This window comes from Phaethon aethereus (genome assembly GCF_964289735.1).
Source record: "Phaethon aethereus genome assembly, chromosome: 7".
NCBI classification, from domain to species: Eukaryota; Metazoa; Chordata; class Aves; order Phaethontiformes; family Phaethontidae; genus Phaethon; species Phaethon aethereus.
This window is the reverse complement of record NC_138583.1, coordinates 36,616,575-36,641,197: the sequence shown is the minus strand read 5'-3', so window position 1 is coordinate 36,641,197 and position 24,623 is coordinate 36,616,575. Positions and strand designations below refer to the sequence as shown.

At 39.9% G+C, this 24,623-nt stretch overlaps 2 protein-coding genes across 2 annotated transcripts; both read right to left on the bottom strand.

Moving 5' to 3' along the window:
* On the bottom strand, positions 1-3,759 carry PSTK (phosphoseryl-tRNA kinase). Its single transcript, XM_082002131.1, has 6 exons — positions 3,288-3,759; positions 2,686-2,977; positions 2,070-2,268; positions 1,553-1,628; positions 965-1,058; positions 1-752 (listed from the first exon to the last, which is right to left on the bottom strand). Exons 1-6 carry the CDS (start codon positions 3,579-3,581, stop codon positions 547-549), a joined length of 1,161 nt encoding a protein of 386 aa, XP_081858257.1. The 5' UTR covers positions 3,582-3,759; the 3' UTR covers positions 1-546.
* A 1,406-nt stretch (positions 3,760-5,165) lies between these two features.
* On the bottom strand, positions 5,166-24,275 carry LOC309406768 (disintegrin and metalloproteinase domain-containing protein 9-like; the record flags this gene model as incomplete). Its single annotated transcript, XM_082002090.1, has 22 exons — positions 5,166-5,240; positions 5,604-5,660; positions 6,166-6,229; positions 6,663-6,795; positions 7,666-7,771; positions 8,404-8,484; positions 8,901-9,075; positions 9,271-9,376; positions 9,502-9,697; positions 10,222-10,311; positions 11,224-11,395; positions 12,282-12,403; positions 13,457-13,541; positions 15,098-15,270; positions 15,961-16,032; positions 16,115-16,180; positions 16,670-16,889; positions 19,002-19,078; positions 20,058-20,136; positions 20,873-20,949; positions 22,111-22,208; positions 24,206-24,275. 22 exons carry the CDS (start codon positions 24,273-24,275, stop codon positions 5,166-5,168), a joined length of 2,394 nt encoding a protein of 797 aa, XP_081858216.1.
* Between the last annotated feature and the right edge of the window lie 348 nt (positions 24,276-24,623).

Genomic DNA, 24,623 nt, shown 5'->3' with positions numbered 1-24,623 from the left:
GATTCTGATTCATTGCAGTTTGTCAGGGAAACAAGCTGAGAAGCCAAGAGCCAGCCAGCTCGCTTCTTGTTTTGATACCTTCCCAGACATGTGTTCTCTGGAAATGCTCAGCTACCTGTTTGACAGTGCAGAGCAGGTCCCCATCCAAGGTGCTCTTCAAAACCACAGCTGGAGGAGGCTCTGAGAAAGCTGATCCAGCTTGAGGTTAGTCCTGCTGTAAGCAGGAAACGGGACTAGATCTAGACTTCTGGGTGTTCCTCCCAGGATAACTTTTCTTATGATTCTGTGGAATTTAAAATCTAAGAATGGTTTGTTCTTGGCTTGATCTTCAAAGTCAAACAGAGTGCACTAGCCTGCATTTCTCTTCCATAATATAGGGAGAGGAGTTAGAGAAGGCACAAGCCTCCAGAGAAGGAAGCTGTTATCTCAGATATTTTTAGCACTGCTGCTGAAACAGTACTGCATTTTAAACACTCTGGACTCTTAAAAAAAAACAAAACAAAAACAACCCCAAAAAAACCCAAACCCACAATATTCTCTATATCATTATTTAAAAATATATTTATTAACTACATTGGCTGCCTCATGTTGGAATGAAGAAATTGCATTTGTAGCAAGGTCAGAATATTGATTTTGTATGCAAATTTGGTTTTTCAAATTACTTCCTTGCCGCAAGTCCTCCAAAAATTCTGCTTTGAGTTTGTTGAGTTCTTCTGCCAGGTTCTTCATCTTGCTTGGGAGTACATTTTTATCTAAAAGAAAATTACAGCTGAACTTTTAACTTCATGTTTAAAGACAAAATTTACAGACTTTAGCTCACATTCTACAAATAACTGTGACCAGACTTCTGGAGATGGCCTCAATCACACCTGCAGGGTTGGAATTCCTTAACAATTTACCCTGAAGGAATTTCATAGGTTTAGTCTTATGTCGCCAGCTAGCACCTCGAATATGCTACATGTACCTTTTGCGTCCTTCATTGTCTGAGAGATGATTCGTCTGCATGTCTGATCAGCCTGATGGACAGTACTAGCTGCACAGATGGCTCGATCTGCTTCCTATCCAGGGTGACCAACAGAAAGGAAGAGTAAGTGCAAACACATTAAATTTGATTTAGACTGTCATCAACTTCTGAAGTACTCTTTGAAAACAAGTACCAAGTTAGCAGCAACTTGGTGACTGGCGCAGTGTGCCCTTGCTCCTTCGGCAGCAGGTATGTATGTGGGTGACTGCCAGAGACAGATCTATGTCAAGATCTGGAGGAAGTGAATGTTATTTTCCTTGGTGTGATGAGGGAGCTCCAAAGGGCATTCTTTTTACTACTACAGGACATGTAACAGTATTCTTAACAGTATTTCGGTGGCTTAACTTAATAAGGTGACAGAAGTACCTTACATTTTAAATAGGATTAACTTTTCTGTATGCTTTTGCAATCAAGAAATGCACTAGCTGTTTCTTAATTCCTGTCATCATGGCTGAATCCAGTTCAGGAATAACTAACTCATTCACCGTTGTCTGAAAGAGCTGTGGCTGTGAAGACAAGCAGTGCTACCTTTTGCTCAGTGTTTTCCTCGTTTTGCTTCACTGGATTTTCCAAAGCTGTGGCCAGCAAACTAATAATCTGCTCACTAAGAACACAAACAAAAGAGTAAGCCACATTAATCAAACAGTTTCACTGAAGATTTTTCTTTCATTTTGTAATAACACCTCATCACAGAAAAAAAACCCCAAGTTTTCAGTTAAATATATGAGGCAATCAATGAAATAATCATTATAGAGCAAGTTAGATGAAAAACAATTGCAACTAAAACCACAACAAATTATTTCTAGTCTTGCTGTTTCAGACAATTTACATAAATTTTCAACAACAGTTTAGAAATGCAGTTTGTTTTGAGGTGAACTCTGCAAAGAATGATGGCTGTATGTTCCCAACAACTGGCATGTATTGTGTATAATTGACAAAAATCACCATTTGGAACATTTTTTACATATGTTTTTTAGATAGAGTAAAAAGCTTGTTTATGACAACAGAACTTATTGAAAACCCTAGTATCAATCCAGTAGCATACTTATCCTCTGAAGTGCAATCAAAACTTTTCAGAATGAGGCTGTTCCGTTCCCAAGCGTTTTTCTTGAGATCTGGCATTTCTATTTTTCTTGCCATTAAATTTATTGTCTGGTCAGGTAATGGATGACTTCTTAGACGATTTCTCTGCAAGCAGCATTCAAGTGGACATTCTAAAAATAACTGGCAGAAGCTCAAGGAATCTAAAAGAACATAAATGGACAATTTTACCTTCAAACTGTTGAAGTAAAAATTTCAGAGAGCAACATGCACGAGAAAGGCTTTACATGAATGAGTAATTTCTACACTAGTTCTCAGCCTGGAAAGAATAAAAAACCTGAAAAGACTACAAAACCTGGAAGGAATACAAACTATTTTACCTTCAAGACTGCTCAAGTAGTAATTTCTGAGATCAACATACCTCAGAAAGGCTTTAAGTGACCTAGCTATTTCTAGTAATACAGTAGTAAAGTTAAGTTGATGCTTACTCTACTGCAGGAGTCTAGCAATTAAGAATAACACGTGTCCTGCAAGAGTACTTAGAAGAAAGGCAGTTAAAGAAAACTGGATTTCCTACAGAGCTGAAAGCGTTCTTACGCACAGAGGCAAAGAGTAATTACATTTGCGAGCCAGCTGGTACACCTCGTATCTCATGCTCTGGTAATAAAAATTGTCATCCAGGATCAGGTAGAGCGGCCTAGACGTGGCTGCGCGTGCCCAGTGACGGCCAGCCCCGGCGCTACTGTCCGCTGCGGGGAGGAGCCCCTGCGCGCGGCAGCAGGCCAGGAAGCGGCCCCAGGCCGGCGGGGTGCCGGCGTCGGTGTCGGGCAGCGGGTCCCCGCCAACCAGCGCCCGCAGGAACCGCTCCAGGCACTGCAGCAGCTCGCGCCGGCTCCGCTTCCAGCGGGGCAGCTGCGGAGGAAGGCAGCGGAGGGGTGAACGCCCGCGCACGCGCGCCGCCCCGCCCTAGCTCCCCCACCACCGCCGCCGCCTCCGCTGAGCTCTCCGCGGCTGCCGCGCTCGGCTCTCCGCCGCCCGCCCTCCCCAGGCCCTGCCGCGGCGGCACCGGCACCGGCATCGGGGCGGGGAAGCCCCGATCGAGGGATGCGCCGCACTGCCCGGCAACGGCCGCCGCGCGACCAACGACGCTACTGAGCGACGCGCCTCGGCTGGCCAATGAGAGCAGAGAGCGCGCGGCGGGAAGGAGGGGAGCCGCACTGACCAACGGGGACGGCCCCGGCGGCCCCGCCTCCGGCTCGTCCGGGCCGAAGGCCTCCGGCGGGATAAGCTCGTCGTAAGTGAGGAGGGCGCAGGCCCAGCCCGGGCGGTGCGGCAGGCGGCGGCGCAGGGCGCCGGCCAGGGTGGACTTGCCGGCCGCCGGCAGCCCGCACAGCACGCACAGCCCCACCCGGGCGCGCTCAGCGCCGCCCGGCTGCTGGACCGCCGCCGCCAGCGTAACCAGAAGCCCAGCCGCCGCTCCCGCGGCCCGGCAGTGGTCCGCCGCTGCTGCGCGCATGCGCAGGGCCCTCCCCGCGGGAGGCCCCCTGGCGGGCGGGGCGCGGAGCTTTGAGCATGTCGGAGCCGGGAGCTCCAGAGTCCAGTATGGCCGTGTGCGTGAAACAACCGCTTTTACTCAATTTTATTTTGATAATAAATTCAATAACACATTTTAGTGAACGCAGAAGCGTCAGGCGGCTGAGTGATCCCGGGTGTGCCCAGCAGTGGTTTTTGTTACGATCATAAAATCAAGACGCTACTAAGTCTGCTGACACAGATCATTTATGTTAAATTATTGTAATGTGCTCGTGAATAAGGTCTAAATGATAGGTATATTTAATTGATAATAGCAATTTAAGATTCTAAGGAATTAAGAAAGACAACACTTCTTCAGAAGACACTCCTTGCCAATGCAGATTTTTGCCTGCAGTATGTTTTGGGTTCCTTCGTCCAGCTCTTCTCTGAAATCACCATCTAAGGGACTAGAAATATTTTCTTGGCGAGGCCATTCTACAATTTATTCACTCTTTTTGCTAGTTCATATTCCCAAAGTTTGCATGCGAACAGGGGCAGTGTGTGATTTACTCTCTGATGTACACCGATCAGTGTCCACAGCTTTGTTCCCGCAAGTGAGTTTTTCCCTGCATAGCAGCTTCTTTTCCATAAGTTCCCATTTTGACAAACTATGTAACTTCATACATTTTATTTTAAATCGGTACCATTTCCCAATTATCCCATTTAGAATGACAAAAGTTACCTGTTGCTTCTGTAGTGGAATCAGTTTCTAGCAAAAATCTCAAAGTGTAATAACCAGTAAACATTAAAACACTGTTAGGTTGTATAATGTACGTCCTGATATTCCACATTTTCTGTAACAGCAGAGATGGCTTGTTTCTTTTAGACTCAGATACATTAGCTACAGAGGTTCTTTCTGTTGCTAGAAAGTCCCTACATGAGGTTACTTTTATAAACTACCTGAACTGGAAAGCAAGCAGCTAGCAGGTAATCAGAGGTGGGATCTGGATCCCACCTCTGATAGGGTTGCACGGAAGACAAGGCTCAGAGCAAGGCATAGGAACCGTCCGCAAGCCTGGCATGCGGGATACAGCTGCGTTCAGCAGGAGCCACGGAGGTTCCCGGCAGCGTACTGCTGAGAGGATGGTCCAGGAGGTAGACACCGCGGACTTCCCAAGAGGATAATCTACGTTCTCATTTTCACAGCAGCCTATGACTAGAGGTGAATAAATTATGTCTGTAAATAACTGAATTCACTTCTCTTTGGCCTGCAAGTAAGGCTACGGTTCAGAAGAGTCCTGTTTTCTGATGCTGTTATAGATTTCATCTAACAAGAGTTGAACTTCAGGCTTCTGATGTAAAAAAAAGAGGTGAGGTAGAAGAGGCACAAATACAGCCAGCAGCAATTAGCAAAATAATGGGATGTTACAAAATCTGTGTTCTGTGCCTCTTAGCATCAAGTCTTTTCCAGAGGTACGTGCTTCCAGAACGCATTTTGGCTGCATAACGAGAGGACTGGAGGATTGCAATCTTTAATTTTTTTCAGATCAGTTACTTCTCAGAATTGCTTGAGGGTTGCCAGGAAACTTCAGACAGCTGGTCTAGGTGGGACTGCGGGTCTCTGATGTCCTGAAGGAACTGGAGGAAACTGGGTTTGTACTGGCTGCCTGAAGTGTGGAAAACACATTTTGTGAAGCGTTTCATGACTTGAGACAACTGGTATTGCTAAACTGGTTCTTTACCACTTTTAAATAGTTGCTAGCATTTATACATATATTTAACTCTCTGCTTCTCCCTCCCTCTTTTCCTCTCCCTGTCACTAGTAGCATTTACATGTCCCATTACGCTGTTTTCTATACAAGCAGTAAAACAGCATTTCTCCTTCAAGCATTTAATCTATTTTATCTCATATGATGCTGCATGAAAAATCCTCCTAAGCAGGACATGAGACATTAGGAACTTAATTTCCAATAATACAGCAATGTAAACACAGCAAATGTGAAGTAAAGAAGGTTTTAAATACTACAAACCTTGGACCAGGGAAATGTGATATGGTAAAAAAATCAGGACTTGATGTGGCAGGCTGGAAAAGATATCACAGAAAATCAAGATTACAAAACCCCCAGATATCAAAGTGTGGCTAATTATTCAGTATAAGCTAGCGGTATTTTAGAACTGATTTTCATTTGCTGTGACATTCGTCATATTCTCTTGCAACATTTTGTTTTGATAATTTTTATTTTGTTTTATCAGAAGTAGATCCGCAGCCCAGCTAAGCAGCTTCTGTGGTATTTGGCCACAGAATTGAGAGTTCAATCTTTGTCTGCTCTGATAAGTAGCAGCCTGTTCCATCCCATAGATGGAAAAAAGAGACTCACAGCCTGCGTTGGCAGGGCAGGCAACAAAGCTCATACTTAGGAAAACAGAAATCCTGCCTAACACATTATAAAATATTTTAACTACTTGGACATTCAGATGGTTTGAATGTATCAAAAAGCCACAAAGTCACCAGTAACTATATTAGAGAAAAGGCACTGTATAATATGGATTACTCGGCATGAAATAATGCAAGTATGCATCCATCTTACCTCATGATTTCTCGTGTTACGACTTGGTATGTTATTTTGCTTTGGTTGCTGCACATTGTTATCCCTGAAATAAAAACCACGTCATCAGGCAAATCCCCATTTGGTTTAACTACCTTCGGGGATGCGGTTGTTTTTCAAGGGACAAGGGACAGCTCAGAGATCAGGATTCTGTTTCTGACTCCACTCCTTTCTAGCCTTGGCAAATAATTTCAATACGCTGTGCCCGTGTCCATGCAATAGAATTATCAATAGCAATAGGAAAGTGCAATGTATTTTGGGAAAAAATGCTTGAGAACTGACAGCTGGAGTATCTGGATTAAACTACCTAATAGGAGGGTACTGGCTATTAAACTACCTACTGCTACTAGTAGGAGGGAAGTCTTTTCTTTCAGGAGGTATGGAATTCTTTGTATAGATAAAGCATCTAACTGTCTTACTAAATTAATCTGGAGCATGCTCTCAAGCACTGAAATATGCATTGGTAGTAAGTGATATACCTGTGTTGTCTTCTACTTTTCCTGCAAAACTTCCTTTTTATTGCGTCACGCTTAATTACCGCTAATACAGTAATGATTACTACTGGCAACACAAGGAGAAAAAAAATAAGCAGACCATCCCGAAGTGATGTATCTAGAGAAAAAGAATTAAAATAATGTAAGATAGTAATCTTATTTAACCTCATATTAAAGCATTTTTTTCTGCTAAAAATACCTGTCTGTTGTAAGAACTACAATCTTCAAATTATTATGGATTAAAACTAGTAACTCCACTGAAATTTATCAAATGCTCAGATTAGAAAAGTAGGATTTGGCCTTATGTTATCACAAGTTCTCTCTGCCTTACCCAGCCCATGTTGTATGATATACAAACATTTTCCTTTTCCATATATTTTTTCAAGAATTCTAAAGGAGACTTTGTATTTGCTTACCCACAACTGAACTGCACGTCTTCTTTCTCTTCCTAAGCTATTAATAAATACAACACACTTGCATGGTCTCTCAGTGTGAAGGCCAGCAAAATCTACTCCAGTTTCCCTTTGCAGAATTTCGTGGCTCTTACCCGAGCCAACTGCTACTTGCTGCATGCACCTCCTTAACCTCTCTCATTTCTGTGAGACCCTTTCCACATATAAAGGCTTCTGGTTTCATTCTCAAGCTATAGTCTTCCTCTGTTATATCCATTTTATCAGAACTCTGTTTTAAATACCTAAGTAAATATCTAAATATCTAACTAGTTTAAAAAAATAACAGTAATTCTAATCAACTAATGTATTGCTTTTTATCTCAGACAAAAGAGAGGTCAAAGTCTCCCTTGGAGCAACTTCCTTCATGTCTGCAAACCCACACACCAGATAATAATGTTTGCTCCTCAAGTCAGTCCGTGATTAAGTGTCCCAGGCAGTAGAAAAAAACAGTTGAAAAGAGACTGAAAAAACCCTGCTATTAGTAGGTATTTTATCAGACACTGGAGGCAGAATGAAGGCCAGTTTCACTATACTACCTATGTGAGCTGGACCGCTGTCAACACTGCCGCCGTAGCCCGACTGGTTACAGAACGGAGGTGCCCATCCAGAATTGCAGTGGCAGTTCCCATTGTTGTTACACACCTACAGTCAATACAACAGGGATTAATCCAACGAACAACGCCTTTCTGGAGGTGGCCACTTTCAACCTCCAGTATCTATCTGGAGTTACACATTAAGAATTGCACGTGGAAACAGGAAGTATTGCATAGTATTGCATAGAAATAAATGAAGCATTAGCTGGCAGTAAGCTCTCCCCCTCCTTAACATCCCAAAACACTGAGTGATACCAACACCAGAAGTTCATCCCCTATAGAAGTGAATCTTTGTTTTGTTATTTGCCTGCAATATATTACAGTCCAAAGAACTTATCGGTTTTACAACCTTTGGACTCCATTTTCATTTTCCATATAGAAATATAAAAATCAGGAATCACTAGACTGTCCTCCTCAAAGGATTATTTTCCTTTCACAACTTGACAGCTCAGTAATATCAGAAAATTGCCTAGGGAAATTCAGAAGAAATGTCTTTCAATGTTGGTGCTAAGACGTTTACAGTCTACTGGCAACATGAATTACAGATAAAAAAGAGGACTTAACTTTTAATACAAATCAGAAAAAAACCAAAGTCATCTGGCTAGCTATTGCTTTTATGCAGGGATTTTACACCTATTTCTTGTCTTCTAGAAACAGGGCATGAAAACACAATCTACTCACCCCATTATCATTACACTTATGCTTTACATCACAGCTGTAGCCCAGATGACTTGCATCAACACATTCAAAATCTACACAGGCCTGGAAAAAGTATTTAGCGTCTTTCAGAGACAAAACTTTAAAATATCCCATCCTTTTATAAATATAGTATATAAATGTATACATTTACAAGTTTACAGCTTTTGCTTAAATGTCAAGAGAAAGGGCTGATAGAACATTCAGTACTCCACAATTTTATAGCTGTATTTGTCTCAGATTTTCTTAAGTTGGTGGATGCATTTTGATGGAGTAATTTGAATAACCAATGATGTAGTTCACTGATTTGTAGCACTCCAGTTTTTGAAGAGCTAATCAATTTTTTGTATGTGTATATCTGAAAAAGCAGATTTTTTATTACATTATGGCATACAAATAAGAGAACTATGTAGTGCTTTTGAAAGTTAAGAACGTTCCAGTTGGTGGAATATATTCTGTAATGCTGCTGTGATTCATCGTACCTTCTTTTCTCCACAGGCTGTTCCATCATGAACTTGAGCAGGATCAGGGACATCTGATCCTAAGTCAAAGTCAGAAGACCAGCACAAAACCCCAGATGCGTTATTGACAACACTCCAAGCGGGAAGATTTTGGAGACTAACAGATGTGCACTGGAGCTTGCCACACAGACTGTGCCTGTATTGAACGAATAACACTCAGAGACAAGGTGAGCAGAAAAAAACCAGTATCAGTGCAAACAGACCGTCTAGCCAAGCTTTTTAGCTTGCATTTCAAGCAAATATTCTTTTAAATCTCATGCTCTGAGAGTTTGTAACAATATGTTTTTCACATCGAAGGTTTTAGGGTTAGTTTTTATTGTTGGTGACTTACTGAACAGGACATTTCTTGTACACTCCACCTGTCATTCCACAGTTTCCAAACCTATCTCCTTTAATATTTGCTTTTTCAAAGCATATATCAGGTGCTTTTCGTGCCCCTGTATGAAAAATAGTGAATCTCAGTAAGCCACTACACTGTCTTAAAAATATGAGAAAGAAAAAGAAAAATATGAGATGTCTATTTGGAGACTAAAAGTCTTTTTACATTACATTATAAACATACCTTTTCCATATATAGATTCACATTGTGAATCAAAACTCTGGCATACTCCATAGTAGCAATATGCCTTCATGTTGTCACAAGGGTAGCCATTCATGGTATAAACATCATCGGGACAGTAGGCATTGCTTCCATTGCAGTATTCAGGTAGATCACAGAAATCCATTTTCGATCTGCACTCCGTTCCTGCCACTTTAAACTAGAATCAGAGAGGAATGCCACCCTACTTTTACTTTGCAGCAGCAGAAGTTCTGACATGAAACAACGACAACTGGGAAACTTTTGTAATTTTAAGGAAGACCTTTCAGACCAATACATAACGAATATCCAAAACTTCCCTCGGTTTCATACGGTGTAGTCATAAAGTTTATGAGCTGAGCCTGCAGAGGACTTGGGTAGATCATACAAATGCATACACAAGTACAAATTAAAAAGCATCCAGCTATCGCAAGCTTTGGAGAAACTTGGTGTTGCACAATGGAGATCACTACTACTGAGTGCCCTGATTGCTCCTGCCTCCTACGAGGAGTGACACAGAGATTACATTCCATTTCTGAGCTACTGGCCAAGAGTTGTTAGACAAATTCTCTGCTTACATGCTCTCTGCTGTGAATGTAGTTTGATAATGTGAAAATATGTCACGAGATAGTACAATAGCTCTTTTCAAACATAAAAAAAATACCAGTAATAAGTATCAATTTAGCTTAATAAACAACAGCCTACCTTGCAATTTTCACAGCACAGTCCTTGAGCACATTGCGATCCAGGCGTGAGTTTGCAGGTTGCAGCATCACAACACGGGTTAGTACATTCCTGCAGAACAGCCATGGACATGGGGACACTGTTTTTACCGCGCCATATAGCTAGGAAAGCACACCATCAAACCAAGTGCACAGACAAACTAAACTCTAAATACACCGTTGCTCTTGCATGTTCTGAGGTTGACAGGCCTCTGCTCTAACGGAAACCAGCATACAGCTTGGCTGTATTTTTTTACTACAAGTCATCAGAAAAAACATCTCTTTTGATGTGTTGTGGCACAGGGCTATAGGATAGGTTTACACTTTAAATGGACACTAAAAGAAGTGGAACACTTTGGTTTTTAAGTAACACTTCTTATCACCTCTTCCCCCATCTTATTTTTTCACTGCACTAGCAGTTTGATGTAGAGAAATATTTGTATATTTTAATGACTTAGAAGAAGGCCTATACAATGGAACCAGGGTTTGCTGACAGCCTTTCAATTTATAGGTGTGTTTTTTGAGACACTTCTGTTTTCTAAAGAATGAATCAATATATCCCATGTGTTGAGGGACATTTTGACAATGCAAATATGACCAACAAAAGTGTTGTGGACTAAGTTTAAAGGTTACAATTAGGAAACCTGTAAGTGCTCTATAGATAAGTAGTCTCTTCTATGTAACAGAAATACCCACGTTGCTAAAACCAGCACAAAAAACACTGGCATTTCCACATACTCTGTGCTAAAATGCACTTTCTTAAGCATTGGCTCAAAGCTCTGTGAAGTCCAGTAACCCCTAACTGAGTTCATATCAAAATCAAAGTATGATTTTAGGCTTTTTCTAAAATTTATATTCATATTGCTTGCAAAATAATGCAAATTAGATATACCAAAAGGCCAGTATTATACAACTGATATGATATGATATACTATAATATACTATACTATAATATACAAGCATCCTGTTCCATTTAATTCATTACCTGCAGTTTGCCACAGTCGCATTCTTCATTGTTATCAACCACATTATTACCACAGACAGGTTCTTTGTAAATATTACTGGTTTTGGGAGGATTCCTAAGGCAGTTTCCTCCTCCATTCAGAATAAGGTTCTCAAAATCATCAGCACTGCAGGTGCTGAAATTCCTGGATCCACTGGAAAGCATAATAGTATTTTTTATTATAAATATTTTGCTTACAGGAAAAAATTCAATTCAAACCCTCTAAAATATTGTCAATTTATAATAAATACCATGTTTCATAATGTTAGGAGATCATGAGATACTTCATTTTCACTTTATTTTGCATTAGAGTACAGTACCAGAAGTTAAAAGATGCTATATATAACATAAATGCAAATACTTTCGGAAGCAAAAGAGATCATTGGATTATCCATTCTGGTGTCCTATATAAAGCAGGCCTTAGAAATTCCTTGTCTGTACTGGGTCTAAAAATACTTCATTAGAAAATACTTTCCAAAAAGACATTCACCTTAACTTGGGGTCCCTAAGAACACAGGAATGCATCTTCTCACAGTAGTTTTGTCTAGTGTTCAATTACCCTGATTTATTAATACAAAATGGATAGGTAAAATAATATGATCTTTTTCTCTTAAGGGAAGCCAAACAAGAAATGAACTGAAAGATACATTGGCTGAGAGGTTTTATTTAAATTAACTGTTAAAAGAATCTGTGCAAAGGATGCATGTTTGCACAAGCCCAGTGAATATATAGGGAAAGCATTCTCAGCAGTGTGAAAACAAACAGCAACACACTATCATTAAAAAAAAATTAAGAAAATCCAAATAAGTTTTTAGGAGTGCTACAAATAAAGAATGACTGCATCGGAAAACAGATAACATTTCAAATAAATTAAAATGATGTCAAGACCTAAGTCAGTGAATTCAGCTCTGTGATTAAACTTTTCAAACAGCTCCCCGTTCCCAAAAGTTCTTCAAGATTCATGGGAGTTTCACAGCTTATAAGGCATAGTCAGTGCAGATAAATAACAATCATTAAAATAAAATAACTGGAAATCTTACTTATCTGTGCTGTGCATAATATAGGATGCAGGACACCTTTTATCGTCATGTTTCATTCCGAGATTATGCCCCAATTCATGTGCAACTACTGTAGCATGACGTAACACATTGTTATGATTCAACTAATAAAGAGAATCAGTGTTAAAAAAATTATTGTGAAACTAAAGAAAATACTGTGTTTCTACATACTGATTTATTCAAGCCACAAAGCTCTCAGAGGCTACGAAGACAGAATACTAAATTGTATTATAAAGCGAAAGCAGCAAGAAGAGACAATTTGTCACTATTTATTTTCAGGTAGGGACAGATTCTGCCACTCTTTCCAGTCCTTCCATTAGGATCATATTCTACACAATGACACAGTTAATCAGACATGACACTGATTTCAATGGAGTCTTCAACGACAAATTGTCCTGTTAAAGAATGCAGGCTGCTTCTGAGATTGTCCACGATGTTGTGGCATCCATACTGTTAAGGACAGGAACCTCTGGAGATACTGGTTCTGCCCCACGGGTGAAGGCAAAAAAAATAGTTTCTTACTAATTTTAAGTTTTAAATTTTTTGCCTATTTACAGCCTTATTTTGGGGAATTCTAGACACTTGAGAATATAGTGCATTATATTCACTTTCTATCCATGTAAAGAGTAAACAAATAAGCATTATATTGTAGCTGCATTCCCATCCCAAAACCACTGTGGTTATGAACTTTAATGGTATGAGGATGGGCTTTTCTTATGCAGCCTTGAATTAGATGAATTACAAAAGGTGATAAAAAAATTATTTCAGGACTAAATCAGACAAGTGGACTGGAAGTGATGATGAGAGAAATTGGGAAATGCTTTTTTAAAAAATATATATGCATAAAAATATGCGCAAGTCTTTACATAAGGAACCCCATGAAAGAAACCATACAGCTACAAGTCTAGTCTCCAAGACTGGGGTGACTTGACCAAACAGGTCAACAAAGTGCACGTTATTTATTAGGATGTTCTGGAAGGTACCTCTGTAGAAGCAATGTCTGGCAATAGCAGTATGTACAAATCTGGGTTTTGTAAATGCACAGGGGGAAGCCTTCAATTATCCAGGTACCTCTTTGTCCCACTAGCAGCATATCTATAACAGTTTAGCAGCTCCTGTGCTAGTTTCTTCTATTAACCACAACATTATGTACTTACAGTGCTGATTGACCCTCCCCGGACTTGTGAGCAGATGGTACCCACAAAAGCCATTCCAATGGATCCACCATAAGAGCTTCTCCCTCTGCAACAATTTGAAGGTGGTGTTGAAAGAGGGGCTGAAAGTTCATGACTTTTACTAAAAGACACTGATAAGTTTGAAACAAATATTGCAAGACAAAATTTGGTCTTCTTTAACTCAAGAAGAAATCTATCACTATATCAGGGTTTCACTGAATCACAGAATCATTCAGGTTGGAAAAGACCTTTAAGATCATCAAGCCGGCTCATGTTCAGCTGGCTGTCAACCAGCACCCCCAGGTCCTTTTCTGCCAGGCAGCTCTGCAGCCACTCCTCCCCAAGCCTGTAGCGTTGCGTGGGGTTGTTGTGACCCAAGTGCAGGACCCAGCACTTGGCCTTACTAAACCTCATACAGTTGACCTCAGCCCATCGATCCAGCCTGTCCAGATCCCTCTGCAGAGCCCTCCTACCCTCCAGCAGATCAACACTCCCACCCAGCTTGGTGTCATCTGCAAACTCATTGAGGGAGCACTCGATCCCCTCACCCAGATCATCAATAAAGATATTGAACAAGACCGGCCCCAGAACCGAGCCCTGGGGAACACCGCTTGTGACCGGCCGCCAGCTGGATTTAACGCTGTTCACCACAACTCTCTGGGCTCGGCCATCCAGCCAGTTCTTTACCCAGCGAAGAGTAAACCTGTCTAAGCCATGAGCCGCCAGTTTCTCCAGGAGAATGCTGTGGGAGACACTGTCAAAGGCTTTACTAAAGTCCAGGTAGACAACGTCCACAGCCTTTCCCTCATCCACTGAGTGGGTCACCTGGTCATAGAAGGAGAATCAGGTTGGTCAGGCAGGACCTGCCTTTCATGAACCCATGCTGGCTGGGCCTGATCCCTTGGTTGTCCTGCACATGCCCTGTGAGCACCCTCAAGATGAATTTCACTGTTTCAGTTACAGTTTCACTGTAATTAATAATGAATATCTGAATAACATAGCTTGAAAATAATGATCGGTCACCTAAGTCTGCTGTGTCAGTGCTTTTGAGTTCACAGAATGACATGGCCTCAAGTTGCGCCAGGGGAGGTTTAGATTGGATATTAGGAAAAATTTCTTCACTGAGAGGGTGGTCAGGCATTGGAACAGGCTGCCCAGGGAGGTGGTGGAGTCGCCATCTCTGGAAGTGTTCAAAAAACGTGTGGATGTGGCGCTTCAGGACATGGTTTAGGGGACATGGTGGTGCTGGATTAATGGTTGGACTTGATGATCTTAAAGGTCCTTTCCAACCTAGTGATTCTGTGATTCTGTGATTCTGTGATAATGGGTGAGGTTGGAAGGGACCTCTGGAGGTCGTCTGGTCCAACACCCCTACTTAAGCAGAGCTACCTACAGCCACTTAGAGTTGATTAACTGTAAAGAATTCATTACAGTTTCTTGTCGTTTTTCCAGGTTAAAATAGTTTGGAAGTTGAGTGAATTTTACTCCAGTTATATATATATACACACAGGCACATATACATATATACCATATGTGTATATATATACACACAGACAAAGCCCAAATCATATACATTAACAAAACTGGCAGCATGGCTAGTTTTTCCACTGAATGGAAACTTACATTATGAGATGGCTAACATCATTTCTTGATCGTTTAAGAAGATCCTTCTGTCTCCAAGAAACAAATCTACTCAGTACATCTCCAGCTGAACCATTCATTACAGATATGTGGTTTGCATCTGTCCAGATCTCTAATCCAACCAAAACAATCTGGATATTTAATGCTCTGTACATCTGAAAAAAAACCCCATAATGGTAGTTACTGTCCATCAGTCTGTTTCAACTGAATTATGAAAGATTCATCACTACTACTAAGTAAACAATAATCTGAACATAGTGACTGAGACATAACTTCAGTTTCTTTGACACTAAATATAAAATATTTACATTTATAACCTAAAATATAAAATACTTATAAATTATAAGCTAAATAAAATATTTATAATATAAAACTAAATAGGGAAGAATATACGACTGATGGCAATCTACTTCATGAAGGTACGTAAACATATCTTTCAGTGGAGAAGTTGGAAAGACCATGTTCATTCATTTCCTTAGCCAATTGTCTTGAGGAGAAACTGGGAACAGATGAGAGCTTATGGAATTGTTCACAGCGCTTACAGTTTGCTTCATAAAAATATACAAACATGAGAATTACTTTTCCTGGAAATGCAAAATTACTGGAGAGCTCACGTTCCTGGAGCAGTCAGAGTGTGGGAGGACAGTGAAGGGTCTTAAAAGCACTTTGCATCTCTCCCTCTGTCTACACATCTATAAGACTTGTGCACAGATTCATAAGGTACCTTAAATGTGTTACAAATTGCTGTTTAACTTCCAAATACAGTTTCAGAACATAATTGTTCTGTTTTTTGATAACTACAATAAAGTAGAAACTACTGAATCTTTGCAACTTATCTGACCTACCCCATCAACGTAATTTATCAGCTCAACTGTTTCCTTTTGCACCGCAGCAGGATCAGATTTCTTCAGCAAAAACTGTAAAATATCATATAAGAATATCACAGAAAAAACCTCAATGGTTTAATAAAATGTATGTAGCATTGGATGAAATCATTACCCTGTTGTTATCCACAACCACAAATAATTCCACATAGCTTTTCTGTGGCAGGACAGCTCGCTGCTTCTGCAAATTAGAAAGCACAATAAGTTAGGGTAATGACTAAAGAGTTCAAGGTTTTTTACTTATCTTTCTCATCATTTTTATTTCATGAATTTGTAAAGCAGTGATGCATTGTTTAACGGCCTATCAGTTTGCCTTAGATTTCCACATAAATATCTGTATGTCAGTAATTCACATCTGCTCAGACACTGGAATGCATGAGCTGAATGGCAGCCTCATGCCTTCCACATCATACCCACAACTGTCCTGGGCAGAGCTTCGCTCTTCTGCTAAAGGATTGCTTCGAGCTATGTTAAATTCCCATTGTGCTGCTGTTCTGTTTCAGGATCTCCCTAGCAGTACTCCCACCAGTTTGGGGTCCATGAAAATGAAGGCAATGAGGCCGAACCCTGGCAATGACCCTGTGCCAAAGCAAGAGCTCTGGAGGCCCTTGGCTCCTGGCACTGACTGAGGAGAAGCTTGGACTCGAGAGAGAAACAGAAAGGTATTTACCCTCAGAAGCTTTTCCCTGCTAGAGGTGCTGTTTGATAAAAACGCGTATTTCACAGATTGCTTCGTAAACATCTTCTCATGATGAAGGCTGCCATTCAGCACACCACACTGGAAGGGGATATCCTGCATATCTTCTAACTGGTAAAACACATGTTCAAATGTGCTGGATGTGTTGAGCGGCTCCATTCCATACCATTTGCCACCAATGTAGAGAATTCCTCTAATAATCATAAAAGAATGAAAAATTATTCCACAATTTTTCCCTCGTGGTTATGACTAGGTGAGTAAATGACAGCTGAATACTTAATTGTTCATAGCACTATGTTGAAATAAATTATTATCTTAGTATAGGGGGTAAGTTCAAATGCCCAATAGGATCTCAAAAGACAAACCAGAACCTATTTAAAATACTTGATGGTACGCAAGTGTGGGCTCCTTGAATCAGCACGAAAGCCAAATTGTTACTAAATGAGTCTGGATTGTGGGTACAGAGCTGATGCAAAAGGTCTCTTTTAGTCCTTCTCTCTAGTCTTACTCCTAGCCCCATGCAGCTAACATAATCCAGCATTTTAGAAGAAAAAAAAAAATCTTCTAAAACAGGAGAGGCTAAAAGCAATCACCAGGGTGTTTATGAGGGCAATAACAGTATTGCACTGCTGAGTGCAGCTAAGTATAAAGATTTTATGTTTTCCATGGTTCAGAAGCACCTGGTACATGCCCATTTGCTGTACCAGAATCTTTCAGAAGCTGTTATCTTGTTCTCCAGAATCTCAAAACTGTAGTTAGAACAAGAATTCTCTAGTTAATATCTTGTGAAAGAAAATCCTCAAAAATGTGAGTTCAAGGTAACCAAAAGATTTGAGTCCGCATATATTTGCGGAACAAAAAAAAAAAAGAAATGAACAGCCAAAATTTAATATCTGTTCTGCTTAGTGAGAGCCAGCATTACCTGAAATACTAGTATGTTGAACCTTTTATTCTTCATTTAAAGCAATACCAGGAAATGTCATTATTTATTGTGGGTGGCATCTCACTATACATGAAGGTATGTGGGTGAACTTTATCCCATTTGCCTCTTTCTGCTTGTCAAAAAGACATCAAGCTGAACACAGCTACCACAAGTGACAAGTATATCCAAAGGCCAGCTAAAGAGCCAAGCTCAGTGAAGGCAGGGGAGCAGGGACACACTCTATTCTGAATATCTGCAGTTTGCTGTAGCATGCCATCTCATTTTGCCCACTCACATGGACTGATTCTGTGGGAAGAACACCACCAACTTGTATGCATAAATCTTGTTTCTCAAATGAATGTAATTCTGTTGTATTTGAAACAAACAAATAAATTGTTTCAAATTTGATCAAAACCTTTTCAGAGAAATGGCTTGTCTTTTGAAATGTGCCCATTCGTAAGACAGAGTTGTTTGCAGGAGCGTTTTAAGTTCAGCGAAAGCTGCATAAGATTACTCAGCACTGGTGAGGCCGCACCTTGAATCCTGTGTTCAGTTTTGGGTCCCTCACTACAAGAAGGATGTTGAGGTGCTGGAGCGTGTCCAGAGAAGGGCAACGAAGCTGGTGAGGGGTCTGGAGCACATGTCTTATGAGGAGCAGCTGAGGGAACTGGGGTTGTTTAGTCTGGAGAAGAGGAGGCTGAGGGGAGACCTTATCGCTCTCTACAGCTACCTGAAAGGGGGTTGTGGTGACGAGGGTGTTGGCCTCTTCTCCCAAGTAACCAGCGATAGGACAAGAGGAAATGGCCTCAAGTTGCGCCAGGGGAGGTTTAGATTGGATATTAGGAAAAATTTCTTCACTGAGAGAGTGGTCAAGCATTGGACCAGGCTGCCCAGGGAGGTGGTGGAGTCACCATCACTGGAAGTGTTCAAAAAACGTGTGCATGTGGCGCTTCAGGACATGGTTTAGGGGACATGGTGGCGCTGGATTAATGGTTGGACTTGATGATCTTGAAGGTCCTTTCCAACCTAGTGATTCTGTGATTCTGTTTCTTCTACAAAGGTACCTCTGGTCAAGACATTTGCATCAAGTAACAGAGGTCTCAGTTCATGCCCATGTTCTGCCTATATTTGGCTTATACTCTGTCTCATGTTATCTTTTTTTTGTGAAGGAATTTTGGAAAAGGAATAAAAAGTGGTAGTTGAGGGAAACGATAAAGCCTGTAAAGATTTTCAGGTTGATCAAAAGGTGAAATACAAAAAAAATTTGCAAGATAGGATGGTGTTTTCTCTCCAGATGTATGATGAAGAGCAACTGTTTTTTTTACTGTTTTACTTTGGTACTGCACAATTAATTATCCTGATGTAAAAAGCAAGAGGTAATACCTAAGGCCATCACATGTGCTAAGAGCAAGCACTGAGTCAGCAATTCCTTCAGCAGTGCCGTGATAATAACAGTGTGTCTGAAATGCAACAAAACCACAAAATTAATGACAAAATAAGGTTATTGCCTTCAAATGCAAACTTATTTTGTAACCAACCTTATTATTTGCATGACGTTATGGCTGGCTTTTGCAAGTTTACGGCGTTCCCTGTTCTAAAAGTAATCCCAACCTTCTTGGGAGTAGAATATTACTTGGCAAGAGTAACTACAATAGCATGTGGTCCCTTGGTTCTAGAAAACAACCAGCTTTTTAGTTTAACCCATTACCACCTTTCAGCAAAATCTTTTTATCTACATTGCTCATCCTGTTCTTTAACAAACTCTTCTCAAAGGCTGATCTCTCTCCCAAGCACCCAATTAAGTCTCACTGAGCTCACATGCAGTTGAAAGTTGAAATTAAATGCAAAAGTGTTTGTAAGGCTTGTTTGATTCATGACCTCAAAACTATAGAGATTTAATGTATACCAGTATGCAGCATAGCAAGTATGCTACCTTAACTGCATACTATGCAAAGGTGACCTAATGAGGTAGGTCAAATTCAGTCCTGGCACTATCTCCTGGCATCTCCTTTCGCACCTTGGAAAACAGTGATGCTGTGTCACCATAACAGCCCACTCCCTCGTAAGACATAGAACCTCACGTCTTATGTCAGTGGTAACTGTTAAACAGAAAAGCTACAAATGTGAAAACTCACAAAAGCCTCTTTCCCAGCAAATACATTTTTCTTCTGTAGATACTTTATGTGCATCACTTGCATTTTCCCCTCCACTGCCAAAAATGTAACCAATTTTCATTGTCCTATTGTAAAGATACAAAGACGCTCAGAGTTAATGGTTTTGCATTCGCTTTTGCTTTGAAAATACATTTAAATGCATACACATCCTTGTTGTTATCCTCAGTTCTAGCAAATTGTTAGTATAGCCTTCAGTTCATAAAGCTTGGCTTCCCTTGTTTGAGAAAATTCTTAAACAAAAGGGGAATTTTATTATGTACAATACCTTGGTTTTTGATTGCGTTGCCTCCAGTTTCCCATTTTCCCCATATGTATATAGCATAAAGTCTTCGCTAACGAGCTTTCTGGAAACAAAAATAAACTACTGCTCTTTTAACAGTCTAGAAAGCAAGAAATAAGCCAAGAATCCTACTAAGCACTACATTCTGTTAGCAGAATACTTATGCTAAATTATTATTATAATCCTTGGACATGAAACAAAATACCTTAAAAATGAGCTGCATCATTTGGAAAATAAGGTATTTTGAAATATTTTAACTAAAATATCCATAGGGGAGGACCTGAGCAGGCTATGTTATATCAGGGCCTAGACTCTTACAGGCTCAGGAATGAGGAACAACAGTAATAGACAAATTTCTCATATTACAAACAGTAATAGAAAAACAACCCTCCCCTCCCTGCTAATAAAGAGCTAATGCTGAGCTGAATTCTAATTTTCTGCAAGGGTTTTCTGAAATCTACTATCTTGTGCTGCTAATAAAAAGATCATCAAAATAAAGTCCTGCACAACTAGAAAAAATATTATTCCCTTCTATCTGCAAGCTAGTACTGTAAAGAGACACTAACAGAGTAATTTTGCAATTACTAGTCTGCCATTTAAATGGTTTCTTCTGATTTTTTCCAGAATCTTGTACAAAAATACTTGTATTTGTTAATTTACAAGTATAAAGATACTTGTAAAATTACAAGTACTATAAGTATTTTACAAGCAAAGTAAAAATACTTGTATTTTTATACTCTGAAACTATATGCAACTAAATCGCAAGACGGAATGGTTTCTTAGAACACTCTGTCACATACTTATTTTTCTTCAGTTTTAGGAGGTATGTTCCATTTCTGGTTTTAATTGAGTAAGAAAGATTGTCATCTGAATGCTCCTGAAAACACAACAAAATATAGCACTTAATTAGGTGATTTTCTACTTGGCTGTGTCGGTTCCATGTTTTCTTTGACAAGAGAAATCCGTATTTACCAGATTTACAAAACACACATTCCTAACCCTCATGCCACCCACTCTACATTCTTTCCTATGGAAAATTTAAATTCTACTAAGCTAAAAACTTTCACATAGAAGACAGAATGAAAAAGTACACAAACTACATAAGAAATTAAGTATGTCTAGCACTAGAGATTTGTAGAGGGAATGTAAAAAATATAGAGTCTACAGAAAAAAGAAAATGTAAAATTTATGCTATTAAAAGAACAAAAAAGGGGCATTAGTACAGCTAAACTTAGTCTACTATGATATAGTTCTATAGGCTCAGGAACAGATGGTCCTCAGACGCTGGTGGAGAGGAAGTAGGTACAGCTTGGATGAAGGTGGCCAGGCTTGGTTCCCCAAGAAGGGCACAGCCCATGTATGCACTCTTTGCCCAACTACCACAGCATGTTTCGTGACACTCAAGACAATCGCCAGCAGCCAGATGAACGACTCACAGATTCTTCCTTCCTTAATCAGTTTGAACAACGATGACTAATGCTATTTCATTAACAGTTACTTCAGTAATTGAACTCCATATCTGGAACAAAGGTAAGTTACCTCAGAACTGAAGAATTACGGCTCAGATCTTTCTCTTTTAACTCATTTATTTAACCTGTGCAACCCTGTGGAACCATTTCTACAAAGGGAGCATCAGCCCTTTAGGTGCTACCTGGTTAAAATCTTCTCATTATCCAAAGATCAGGTACAATGAGCAGAAGAACATATACAGCATGGATGTTAGTTCAAGTTAGAGTTCAACATCTAATCTGACTTGGAGGAAATGGAAATATTCTTCATGTTCCTTCTCATTTCTGTCTACAAGGCTGTTAACAGGACTAGAAGCTTGAAGGGCATTAACTTAGAGTGAAATCACAGGCCTTTGTAGCAAGAAATTTACTCAAAACTAGTTGAAAACACTAAGAATCTGAAGAGAGAGTGCGGGGCACCTTTCTTGATGAAAATTATATACATACAAACCATACAGTGTGTGTGTGTGTAGTATAGGACAGTATTGTGAAAAACAGCAACATCAGAAGAAAAAATCAGTATAACAAACCTCATGAAAAAATGGGTGATGTTTCTCTCTGCCTCTCAGAATTTGAGGAATAATTATTTCTAATGTAGAAAGTCTGGATGTCTGTTGAGATGATACACCTAAAAATAAAGTTTGAAATTTATAAAGAATCAGAAAGGATAAGTAATACATTATCCAGTACAGGACCCAACTGCCCACGCTCAGATTGGTCTATTCTGTCTCTGCCAGAGTTCTTGAGTTATGCTGGGAAAGTCGCAGAAATCAACATTTTCATTCATGGCCAACGTACTCTTAATTTCTGACTGTTTAAACTAAATATAGTGGCCTCATATTATTTGCAACTTACAGATATATTTTCAACATGCAGAAATGCTGTTTTGATGTATTCGAGGTTAATGAGTACACCACCCCAGACACAACTGATATAAAGTGTTAAAACCCGCAAATTCAAGCAAAAGTTTTCTTAAACTGGGTGTGCAAAAGTAGCTGGCAATCTTGGCTTTAACTCTTAGTTTTAGTTACTTACATTATAAGTGGGATAATGAATTTTGATCATTTGTTCATATAGACATTACCAAAACAAATCAACTACTGTTAGCAAAAAAAAAAAAAATTTCCCTCAACCAATACAACAGCAACAGCACAGAAAATTCCAAGAACAAGAAAAATTTTAAAAAAACAAAACAACCCTCCTGTATCCAGTGCAGGCTTTGATAGTGATGATGAAATAGTTTAGGAATGGTCAAACTGATTTTAAAAAAGGCAACTTCAGATTAAAGCTGGGGTCCTCTGGAGCACAGAAAGAAAAACTATCGAATTACTTAAAACACAATCTTAAATCTCACATATTCTGACCTGGATTATTGACTTTGTAACTTTGTCTACTATTTTTGAAACATTTTTTCTTCCATGACCTACACTTTTAACCTGATGTAGCACAGAAAATTTACGCAGCTACCTTCTCTGTCCACCCATCTGTCCCCTCACAGTAATGTTTGAAGTAGCTGGCCAGTTAAGATCAACCGGGCAAGAGTTGCTAACATCTCAGATCGAATTACGCTCCTTCAAGCTTTGTGAAATCACCTCCTCGGTGCCAGGAAGACTGTGCCAAGCTGTAAATCTACAGCAGGGCTCTCCAGGAGTGACTGACGGATGTTTAGTATAATTATTTTGAACAGTTGATCCAACTTCGCCAGGATGTTTCAGAACTTCCTAGACAGAGAATCGGAGAATACTGTATGTCTTGAAGAATAAATTCAGTCCCTAAATACAGCGGGAAATGGTTTTTACTGGTTAGAGAGCCATTTGCTGTAGTCTCGCCTCCTAGCCACTGTTAGGTCCCATGCTTGCTCGTCTTCGCTCATGTCTCTACTTCCTTCTGGCCTTTCCCTGATTAAATAAACTGCCCCTTCAGTCCTCTCCTTCCATTTAAATCCTTTTACTCATATTCTTTTCCCCATTGCCCCGAACATCAGAATATCAGCATTCTATATTTACTTCTGACTTAGCTCTTAATCACCAATAATTCTATTATATAAATCACAAAATCCATTGTTTCATGAGTTAAGTGTATGTTGAACTAACAGTGAAAATGCAGTTTGACACCTGAAAGCAGGAAACCATCTTTAATGCATGTTGTAAAAATATCACTTTCTGAGAAATACTTCAGGTGTTACATCTAAATCTAAAATCTGAAGCCAAATCATAAATGGAAATGAGTTAAGTAAGAACTACACCAAAACAGTAGGAATTTCCCTCACATTACTGCAGATTGAAATCTTTTACTCCGGTCTTTACTGCCGATGAGAGTAATAGTAATTGCAGTTGTCACAACCAGTGTCCCGTACATGATGTATTTACACAGCTATTACATCCCCGGAGGAAAAAACAAACAAACAAACACAAAGAACTCAACTACAAAAAGCTTCAACCTGTAATCTTTTCCAGACACCTTTTTCTTGAACAAGATTTTCTCAATTAGCAGGTTAGCTAATAGCCTAATACCTGGGGAGAGCAGTGACTCAATTTGAAAGGTGTGCATCATTACCATCAGGACCAGAGAGTACAAGAAGACTTGGAAAACTTTCTGAATACGTAACAAAACCTGAAAGCTTACCTTTTATCCAAAAAGGTTTTCCAGTTAAAGTTAGTCCAAAAGTGAACAAAAATAGGCTTTGTTTTAACATGGCTAGATTTCCCGGAGAAACTACTACAGTATCCGAGCAGACACTGTGTACCTGGCTCTTAGATGCTCTACGCAGGAGAACTAGAAGAACGAGAACTGTCTGCTCTGAAGGTAAACAACAGAAAAAGCACTCTGATACTTTATCTCTGCTGAGGAAATGGGAAGTAAAATTTAATCCATTAGGCTTGCAAAAAAACTGGTTAGACAGCTTAATGCAAATAAAAAGCAGCACACTCTTACATGCTGATTGGAGAAAGAGCACTAACCCATACCAGGATCCAACTGGTTTATTCTAAAGGACTTTGATACCACCGTGAGATCATATGAGATTAGAAACATAAAATATTGC

Bases quoted from the DNA above. Each gene is read 5' to 3' on its own strand.
- PSTK (XM_082002131.1), bottom strand. From the start codon at position 3,581: ATGCGCGCAGCAGCGGCGGACCACTGCCGGGCCGCGGGAGCGGCGGCT. The intron at 1,629-2,069 runs GTATGCTACTGG...TTGTGTTCTTAG, and splicing joins GATTGCACTTCAGAGGATAA to TGAGCAGATTATTAGTTTGC. The intron at 1,059-1,552 runs GTAGCACTGCTT...CACCCTGGATAG, and splicing joins AGGAAAACACTGAGCAAAAG to GAAGCAGATCGAGCCATCTG.